This window comes from Schistocerca piceifrons, chromosome 8 (assembly GCF_021461385.2).
Source record: "Schistocerca piceifrons isolate TAMUIC-IGC-003096 chromosome 8, iqSchPice1.1, whole genome shotgun sequence".
Lineage (NCBI taxonomy): Eukaryota > Metazoa > Arthropoda > Insecta > Orthoptera > Acrididae > Schistocerca > Schistocerca piceifrons.
The window spans coordinates 242,461,408-242,472,139 of NC_060145.1; the positions used below are offsets into that span (position 1 = coordinate 242,461,408).

Here is a 10,732-nt window from a genome sequence, read left to right on the forward strand (position 1 = left end):
TATCCGTCCACACCCGACTGCATGTACTGTTCGGCAGCATCACTGTATACATGCCATGTCGTTGTGGGTTGGGGTATTTGGGTGTAGAGGGGGCGGACTCATCTATGTATTAACACACACTTAGCCTAACAGGCAGACACGTGAGAACAGCTGATGTTATTTCGGGAGAATGGGTACTTATTTAGCATAATTCATGATAAAAAAACTACCGGTATGCGAGCATAGCAGCGGATAAGTGTTATCGTGAAAAATAGCATTGTAATCAAGTAAACATTGCGCTACTAATAGCAGATGAACAACAGACATATTTTTTCAAAGTGGCAGTTTTTTTTACTGTTTTGTTCGATTAAACGAAGTCGGCACAAGAAATATAGTGAGAGTTAATTTTAAAATACAGCGTGGACGGATTAAATTTCTATGAGGCTTTTGCCTTGTGTTAAAGTACGTCCTGACTCGTCCCATATCCGTGAAGGTTCTCTTTTTTGATTGGATCTATGGGACGCATTGAACATCTGAATGGCTGAACATGGGCCTTAACAATTTAGAGAAATCACAGAAAACATAATTCTGGATGAACAGACGAGGATCTCTCCAGTAATTCAGTGTCTTAAACATTACACCAATATGCTCCGCAGGGCACACTGGATATTCCACTTAATAACCTGGCGATCTCCGTAGCAAAACATACGTCAGTAAGAATTTGGCATCTGTACTGAAGCTAACATGCATTTTTTAATGGAGTCAGATTTCAAATTTTGAAATTCTTAGCCGAAGTTCAGTCTTGAGACGAACTGCAGTTTTCGGTTTCAGCAAAGTACACGATGTTGTTGTGGAGTAAGGGCTATTTATAGATTTGATAAAAAAATGCAGGAATTATAAAATAAAATTTATTTTATGGCAAATAACTTCACAAAATATGAAGAATATCATGTGATATGTTTGTAAAACATATAGGTATGTGCAGAAGCCGATGTCGGTTTGTTGGCACTGAAGCGAAGTCGGCGTAGGAAAAGCGAACTGGCCACTCTTTGTCGAGTTGGTTGTACCGTCGTCAGATCGGATCCCGGTCCGGCTTACGACTGCACGCGTGGCTGGTAGCCGTTCTCGTTGGCGACGAAGGTGACGGTGTAGTCCTTGCCGTCGACGCCCTTGTAGGTGTAGCTGCCCTGGACCTCGATGGCTTCGTTCTCGGAGCCGGCGTTCTTCAGCGCGCCCTGCTCCTGCCGCGCGATGCCGTCACTGGTGCGGTACCTGTGGGGCAAGGCAGAACTGCAGCTGGCAACGGTGGAGCATGTGCGACGAAACAGGCAGTAAGGTCTGCGTTGTCACTATCTCACTGGCGACTATTGTCACTTTGGCGAATAGTAGTAATACGAGGGCTATTCGGAATGTAATGAGCGAACAGAGTCCATAATGAAAATCACAGTGAAAATCCGATGAAGCTTTGAACAGATGTGTAGGCAATGTCTCTGTTATGCCCGTAGATAGCGTCATGTCGCTCTTCTCTGAGCGTACAGTGATTGCGTAAAGATGCCTACAAAACAGTGTCTCCCGTCAAGTACGGGTGCCTGACGAGAGATTTCGCCTGTTTTCATGCAGCCCACACAAAGTTCAGGCATTTCCGTCTTCCTGACGGCTCTCAGTCGCACACCGCGGGGGCAGTTATGACGCTTCTACAGCTTTTCGATGGGAAGTGTTTGATCACCCACCATACAACCCAAATTTGGCCGTCTTTGATTTCCATCTCGGCTCAAATGAGCCGCTGGCTGTGAAGACTGCGAGTTGTAGTTCAGCGTGGAAAAGTGCAGGAAGGATCTTTCTGTCGGTATTAGAAAAGTGGTACAACGCTACAACAGATGTCTAAGTCGGAGAGGCGACTATGCAGAAACGTAGGTGGAACATGTAGCTAACTTTTGATTTTCACTGTGTTTTCCATTTCGCGACCGATCGTTCCTTAATTTCTTAATAGCCCTCGTAGATGTGCTCTGTCTCTCTCTCTCTCTCTCTCTCTGTCTCCCACTCCTCATTCACACAGACACACATACACAACTACAAGACATACAGAACAATTACACCTATCAATGGACAGACCATCTCTTGAACTTTCGATTCGCAATACGCACCAAGGGGTAGCGTAGATGCACTAGGGGTCACACGTGTGAGAACTTGTGGATAAATCATTCGCTCTTTATTGTCGTATGCAATTAGTTCGCGTCTGCATACATGCAGCCCAATGGAAGAGACTTTCATGTCCCCTATTTCAATGAATTACACGCAGATGTTAGCGTTTTCTGCGTCACGGTCGTGCCTCACTTGACTACCTGTAATGTGAGTCAGAAACGTAGAGAGATGGTCTAGCCACTGATGTGTGTATACTTCCTTCATGTCTTGTAGTTTTCACGCGGTGGGGAACTATGATAGTTTGAGCACCTTGGCCGCACGCTTCCATCCAGTATTCCCAGGTGTGTGTGGTATGTTGATTGGAATATCATCCTTACGCAAGCTTATTTTCAGCATTTTGCTATGCCTTTCCTACAAGTCACTCTTGGGTGTGTGTAATGTTATGGGACCTTTCCAGGTGGAAATTGCATCAAAGCATTCTCAGGGGACGTGCATATGCGGTTGCTTACACTGGCCTTTCAATCTTTGAGAAATGCAGATTCATTGGCTTGAGGGATATATGAGCTTCTTATCAAAAGATCACATAGATAGTTGGCTGTGATGCAATGAGTACAGATACTTGCAGGGTGAAGAGCGAAAATCAGCTGAGACTTTGAATGACGTTCTGTGATGTTCAGTGACGGGTCTCACTTCTGTTTATGATGGTCAGACAAAGGCGAACACCTCCATAAGCGACCTGATGAGAAGTTACAGGAAACAGTGATTCTCAGACGCGTGACAGTCGAACTCCTGGTGCTGGGAGCTATTGGATGTAAGAGAAGAACTGACTTGGTAGTTACTGAAGGGAGACTGAACGCTCTTCAGTATGTGGTTAAAACGCTAAACCAGAGTACCAAGTGCACCAGGATAGTGGAAGATCCTCCGTTGCAGTTCACACCACAAACGCCTTGACTATTCTAACCAGTCCCCTGATTTGACAAGCACAGATGCGATGGGAAGACGCATACTTGCATACCAACCTCCATTCAGCAATGCTCAAGAATTAGCTCAACATGTATTTCAGGCGCAGCAAGAACGTGTGTTGGTGGATAGGAAGTGCCAGCCATGGCGTATTAATGGAAGCATCCCGGCATTGAACTGATTTAGAGACGCAACCGAATAGGACTCAAATGTCTTAATGACTTATCCACCTAAATGTGCTGAAATTTGGGAAACTACAGAAATAAATTTGCTCACATGAAAATTACTGTTTAGCCTTTGTAAACATACCGCATCCATTCCAGAAACAGTGGTTCTCCTCGGCTCTGAATTGCTGCGAATTGGCGATGATTTATCTGGTTCTTAACTAGTACTACTCAAAATCAATCGTTTGACGAAGCGATTCTAAAATCACTAGTAACGAAGAAGTGCATACGATAATCATATTAAAAAAAGAAGATCACATCACTTATTATTCATAGAGAACCAAAAGGCTGATGCCAAACTGGCCTGGGAGGATTTCGTCCTATTTCAGGTAGTCCCAAGTAAGTGTAGTGGAGGTACCACAAAGACGTAGATGTTATGGTGTCAAATGCTTATAATGAATGCGGCTGCAGAATGGCACATAATGAGTCATGGCATGAGGACGTACGCGAAGTTGTACTGGCCGAGTCCGTCGTTGTCGTTGGTCAGCTCGACGATGGTGGCGTCCTTTCCGCTCTGTGGGACAGCCAGCACCGCCACGACTACAGCACTCAGGATCAGGATCTGCAAAAAAGAAGATGCGCTCACGCATTTGCCCTAAAAGTATGCTGCAGCTTTGCTAATGGGCCAACATGTAAGACAAAAATTTTCAGCAGTTGCATTGCCATTTATGTAGGCACAAATCTTTCTTACACTGACCTCAGAAAAGGTGAACCGCGATTTAATCGATGTGTCGAGACTGATTTTGATTGAATACGCGTTAAATCAGTTCCCTCGATTCATTAATTCAATCCCCTTGTTGAGTCTGTAGTTCTAGACCCATACTGACTTCATGCGTTATGGCCAAGTGTAGGTTGCAGCTTCATCATATCAAGCGTGTTAGTACTTTCGTTATGTACCGGGTGATCAAAAAGTTAGTATAAATTTGAAAACTTAACAAACCACGGAATAATGTAGATAGAGAGGTAAATATTGACACACATGCTTGGAATGACGTGGGGTTTTATTAGAACACAAAAAAACAAAAAAAACAAGTACTGCGAGACGCGTGAAAGATCTCTTGCGCCCTTCGTTTGGTGATGATCGTGTGCTCAGCCGCCACTTTCGTCGTGCTTGGCCTCCCAGGTGCCCAGACCTCAGTCAGTGCGATTATTGGCTTTGGGGTTACCTGAAGTCGCAAGTGTATCGTGATCGACCGACATCTCTAGGGATGCTGAAAGACAACATCCGACGCCAGTGCCTTACCACAACTCCGGACATGCTTCACAGTGCTGTACACAACATAATTCCTCGACTACAGCTATTGTTGAGGAATGATGGTGGACATATTGAGCATTTCCTGTGAAGAACATCATCTTTGCTTTGTCTTAATTTGTTATGCTAATTATTGCTATTCTGATCAGATGAAGCGCTATCTGTCGGACATTTTTTGAACGTTTGTATTTTTTTGGTTCTAATTAAACCCCATGTATTTCCAAGCATGTGTTTCAATTTGTACGTCTCTATCTACATTATTCCGTGATTTACTCCGTTTTCAAATTTATACTGACTTTTTGATCACCCGGTACTACGGGCCTAATGTGGTGGCTGCAACACGAAGATCTGGCGTCAGAGTCCTATGGTGAATATATGCATCTTTTGCATTCTACTGCCACATCTATCCGGCAACTTGCTAATGCTCACAGCAGAGATTCTTACATGAACACGGTGTAATGCAGTGGATTTAGCTGCAAGTAGCTCCAGAATCAACGCAGAACTCGGACACGTACGACACGGCATCGATTTCCAATGGTATATGGTTAATACTTTTTATCCCAGCACTGTTTCTATTTCGTTTCTCTTTAGTGTAATATTTTATTACTTGCAAAGAAACACTATACATTTTGTAACTTTTAATACTGATTTCCGACATGTTTATTTCTTTGTCTGTCTGATTTTTGGATTTGCAAAGTGACTAACGTAAATACTGAAGTATATATCCATGCATAGGGAACAATGACAACAGAACGTCAACGCAACCCAAGGGTAACATTCTCAGGACGCAAAGGATAATGGCCTGTGGTCGTGCTTGACCTCACGTCTACCACGCCATTCGTTCCAGACGTAGCAGCAAGCTACCATGTAATGGTGGATTATCCGGACGCGCAACGACTCTGTCGTGATGTCTTTCCGTGATCGGTCAGATATTATGGCAGACGCCTTAACGTAAGGCGATTAGCGTCCGTGTAAGGTCTCCTCACGTTCTTCTAAGGCTGGGTTTCTGAAATGTCATACCGAAACTTGAAGGCGAACCTCATTATCTGCTCATCTCAGCGCATGAGTCAGCACGCACAAATGTGTGCACTTTATTCGCACTTACATTACTCACAGGGACCTGTAGTTGTAGAATATTGAAGGTCCACATACGTTTACTGTTGCTTTAGTTTTCCGCTGTAATCATGCAGGCCCTGAAAGTCAGTAAGCTGGTCGTAATACAATCATTGCCTTTTTTCAGTAAACGGGGGATCGAGTGTCGACAGAAGTGAACGTTGCAACATTCACCAGCATCGAGAGTATATCACTTAACTTCATAATCATAATGGCTCTTTTTGTCTTCCCCTTGACTGTGATGCAAACTGGTGCTCCTTCCTATAGACGAAATTTACCACTACTTGCAACTAGACTCGCATTCATCTACAACAGGAGTAATTAGATGATAGATGTATTTCGTTGAGTTCTTATTGGTTTACGTTAACTTTAGTGTTAGTTGCCGTTCACTACTTGTGTAGTTTAGAGTGAGACTGGCAATTAAAAGTTGACAGAAGAGCAGTGTTTTCTGTGTCATTTCGGGATTCTTTAATGACACAACTCTGCTGCTTAAATTAACAACGACAACTGATGCAAGGATGATATTAGTGCAAATTTCCGAATTATTAACTTATTCTGAGAAACACAAATGGTGATATTGATTCAATCGTTTGTGATTTATTATTTTAAGGGAGAGAGACAGAGTGAGAGAGAGAGAGAGAGAGAGAGAGAGAGAGAGAGAGAGAGGAGGGGGGCAGAGAACCAAAATCATTGAGAGATAAGAAAAGCTGAAAGTAAGGTAAGCTTTGCAGTAATGGGTGTTATGAAATAGCTGCACAATTTATTCTCGTTTTAATGTGTAAACTTTACTGAGGAACACAGCTGAGATTGATGTAGCTAGAGGAAGACTATTCGACTCTTTCTGTGCCCATTACGTTAGAATTTTCCACGAATTTTTCCAGTCATCTCATGCCTATGATACTTTCGCACAGAACTAAACATGGAAAATTCGCTGTTATTGAAGAAATCGATTTTCTTTCAAGCAAGATGATGCAGTGCTTGAAGCATTGAACTCGTGTGCAAATCAACAGATTTCGAATTCTTCCTCCTGCTATCGACGTTTGGGTTTTGCATGGTTTCCCTAACTCACTTAATGCAAATGCACCATTCGGAAAACTTATCTGGTTGACTGGAGGTAGATTTGAACCGAGGACATCCCGAATACAAGTTCAGCATCGAAGCCGTTGTACGACCACCAGTTTGAGCAGAGAGGCCATTAGACATGGTTCTCGAATTAAGTTGGGAAGGTGTTTGCTCCATCATGTAACCATCCTCGTATTCACCTCAAGTAATCCTAACAAATCGAAAAAATAAAGAAAGAGAAATTAATGTTTGTCTTCTGCAATAGGAGTAGGGTGTCAGTCGGAATTTTCTGGAAGAAATTCTTGTTTGATATCTCCAGCTTCTTCTCCAATCTGCGGTACCAGTCCATATCTAACGATCATATCGGCGGAACGTAAACCATTGAGGAAAAAATGTGGTTCGCTTTTCACAATCTACGTTTTATCGCAGTGGGGCACGCCTGCATGCTGGAATCATAGTGAGCAGTGGTGAACCCTCCTATGGTTCTAAGTGGACTCTAGGCGAGAGACGCCAGGGGTTCTTGCGACAGCTGTCTGTGAAACTGGTTTCTCTGTTAATTTCCTGACTGCCGATATGCTCGCCCTCTCAAATATGGAAAAAAGTTGAAAACATTAACATACCAACGTCGACCTGAATCACAGTTATTATTATACTTTTGGACCATTAATCGAAATATTTCCACATACTGTATTGAATGAAAATACAATTGAAGAATAGTTCCGATAATTCGGAAAATCGCATGCAGATTTTCCGCCTTTATTGCATCTTCAGTAATGCCATTACGTATTCGTCCGGACACGCGGTTGATACCATCGCTAGCAAAAGTCAAACAATTTTGTGCGACATGAGAAAATCGATAACCAAATACGAACTGTTTTTAGAGCTTGGCACATTGTGAGCAAACTTACGTGTCTTTACAAACCATGGATTAAAAGCATCCACAGCTAGAGTGAACAATGACACATTGCGATCAATATTATTACCATCTTACTTTTGCGCTTGTTATAGGCCTATTTCTTCTTAGTTAGAGCTTAACATCCTGGGTTCAATAGCTGAAGACCATTTTAGGTGTTTCTGTTGCGACAAAAATTTGGAACGTGAGCTAATCGCTTTGTGAAGGCACCTGATCAACTGCTCGAATGAATGGACTACGCTGTTTGGTGATGTCATATTAACCGCCAAAGGCTCGACATGTTCGTGAGCGTTCCGTGTCCACTGATGCTTAGATGAGGCGGTGTACTTTTCTTTTGCAGATGTCGCTCGGCTTGAACGAATTTGGACACTGTTGCCACGGAACGACATAGCAGGTTTGTACTACGAGGTGTTTGGTTGCGCTGAAGCTGGGAGTCCACAAATTACTTAATTGAGTACGGTCGATGTGTGTGAAAGCTGTGGAGCAGGTCACGATAATTTGCATTACGATTTAATCTTCGATGGGAGTTTACATTACAATCAAGCGTGTCGAAATACACACAACCACAAAATTATTGAGAGTAGTATGAGTTTCTGTGGATTTAACTGAAATCTCTCGTCAACAGAAACTTGTTTATAGTGGTCATACAGCGATTATTCAACAGAGCAAAATAATACGTGTAACGTTTTGCGACCGCGAGTGATAGAAGCAACAAACCAGACTTAAGTTACATTAACATTGAAAAGGCCTAATGATCTGATATCTGGACTTTTAGACTACACAGACAGAAAGGGAGACGTGGGTTGGATGTGCGTAACTTCGAAAGGATGATCTCAAATAATACAGAAATTCAATAATAAAATTGTTCTCATTTCAAAATTTCCTTTCATTAATAATATATAATTTGAAACGTGGAATCTTAGCATGATCGTATTCGGTAACACCCACGGTTATTGTCTGCAACAGTGCGATCTACGGATGTGAGCCTGCTTCTCGACAATCAGTCCGATGTCTGAATGAAACGAAGTTAAACTCTGTGGGCCAAGCCTGTAATCGGGTGACTGGCCCGACTGAAGATAGGTAGAGTACAACCTTTGTCGCCGCGGCACTAAGAGGGCCTATCGCACCGGTTGGCTTTTACTCAGCAGGCTGAGTTGATCTGCGGCCATCCTGGGGCCATTGAACCCAGGACATCCATAGCCGAAGTCTAGTGCTCTACACGCTAGACCACAACGGCCACTAGCGCTGAACATTAACGAACTACAATAGTAAAAAGGGGTAAGCAGTCTACAAACTGAAAGTCTAACACCAGACTGCGAGACCTGCAACACCTACGGACCTATCCGTCATTAGGCTGCACGGAAGACGAAAAGCTACGAAATATGCAAAACACCGTATTCACATATTAATTCGAATGCTCATCTGAAGTATGAAGACCGGCAAATATGAATTTAAACTAACGTCAATGTATGGGACAGGATTTTAGCCGAGGAACCGTCCTGGTATGGATGTTGAGTGATTTAGTGAATCTACGGAAATCTAATGGTGAATTCTTGGGCGGGAATTTGACTTGTATTCATTTGAATACAAGTTCAGTGCCGTAACTGATGCATCCTTAGCCGGTCACCGAAGGCCAGTCCAACGACCTGCGTTCTTCGTCACTCCTGCGCTGTTTTGCCGAAAGAGAGCGTTGAAAATGGTCGTTGTGATTGACGATAAAATCTGAGTGAGGCTGCGTTATATCTCTCTTCAAACTTGCACAATTAGATCCCTCTGCTGGGATGTTCTTCAGGGGTCTTCTGGTATCTTCGAGTGGTTGGGCGCCAGAAGACTCTTGAAGATGATCCCAGAATAGGGGTCGCCACGTTATTGGAGGAGTTTGAAGAGGAATGTAACGCTGACTGACAACTTCAATATTACCAGCAGTTACAGTAAATGCTAAAATCAGAGGCAGGCGAAGTCATAGTCCTCAGACTTGTCCAAAAACCACCATTTGGACCTTCTGCTGAGATATTCTGGGAGAGTCTTCTGGTGTCTCTGAGTGGCTGGATAATGACTCCTGAAGAGGATCCCAGCAGACAGATCGAAATGTCGAGTATTGGAGACATTTGACGAGGATTATGACGCTGTCTGACAACTCTGATTTTACCAGATGTTGTATTAAATTGTAAAATCAGAGGCAGGCCGCATCACAACCCTTTTCAATTTGTCCAGTTACCATTGTTTCGATCCCTCTACTGGGATAATCTTGAGGAGTGTTATGATTTATTCGAGTTGTTGGATACCAGAAGATACCCGAAGAAGATCCCCATTGGAGAACTTTGACTAGGAATAGGACGCTGCCTAGAAACGTCGGTTTCATCGACAGTAATGCTAAAATCAGAGGCAGGCGGCGTCTCAGTACTGTTCAAAATTGTCCGGTTATCACGGTTTCGATCCATCTGCTAGGACATTCTTCAAGAATCTTCTGGTGTCTCCCAGCGGCTGGAGATCAGAAGTCTCCTGAAGAAGATCCGAAAACAGGGGTTGAACCGTCAAGTATCGGAGAAGTTTGAAGAGGCATAAAATGCTGTCCAAGAACTCAGATTTTACTACCGGTGACAATAAATGCCAAACGCGGCAGAGGGCTGTGAAGATGAGGCGGTCGCAGCAGGTTCCGAGAATCGGCACTTTCTCCGAGATACTCACCAGCTTCATGGTGGGCGTTGGTGGCTGTGTGCTGGACGCGCGTCTGGCTGTAGGCAGGAGTTGTCGCTGCTGTGATTGAGGACTGGGTCCGCGGACAGGTTTATATAGGGTCGCGCCGGCCCCCTCCCCGGCGCGTGTCATGCACCAACACAAAGGCGCGCAGCACACCCACACAGCCGCGGGCGCGGGCAGATGAGCAGCCCGAGGTGCGGTGAGGTGAGGTGAGGCGGGGCGAGGCGAGGCTAGGTGGGTCCCGTCCTCTCACCGGAGGCCCCGCGCCGGGCACGGCAGAGCGTCACTCGCGGTTGCAAAACAGCCGCACTTGCCATTTGCAGGTTCCCGGCGGCGGCCGCGGCGCACATGCGTGAATACGTGCGCCGGTGACATAATGCACATACA

At 44.2% G+C, this 10,732-nt stretch overlaps 1 protein-coding gene across 1 annotated transcript; it reads right to left on the bottom strand.

Moving 5' to 3' along the window:
* Window positions 1-873: 873 nt before the first annotated feature.
* On the bottom strand, window positions 874-10,489 carry LOC124711515 (endocuticle structural glycoprotein SgAbd-5). The gene is made up of 3 exons (XM_047241630.1): window positions 10,334-10,489; window positions 3,752-3,867; window positions 874-1,251 (listed from the first exon to the last, which is right to left on the bottom strand). Exons 1-3 carry the CDS (start codon window positions 10,472-10,474, stop codon window positions 1,074-1,076), a joined length of 435 nt encoding a protein of 144 aa, XP_047097586.1. The 5' UTR covers window positions 10,475-10,489; the 3' UTR covers window positions 874-1,073.
* Between the last annotated feature and the right edge of the window lie 243 nt (window positions 10,490-10,732).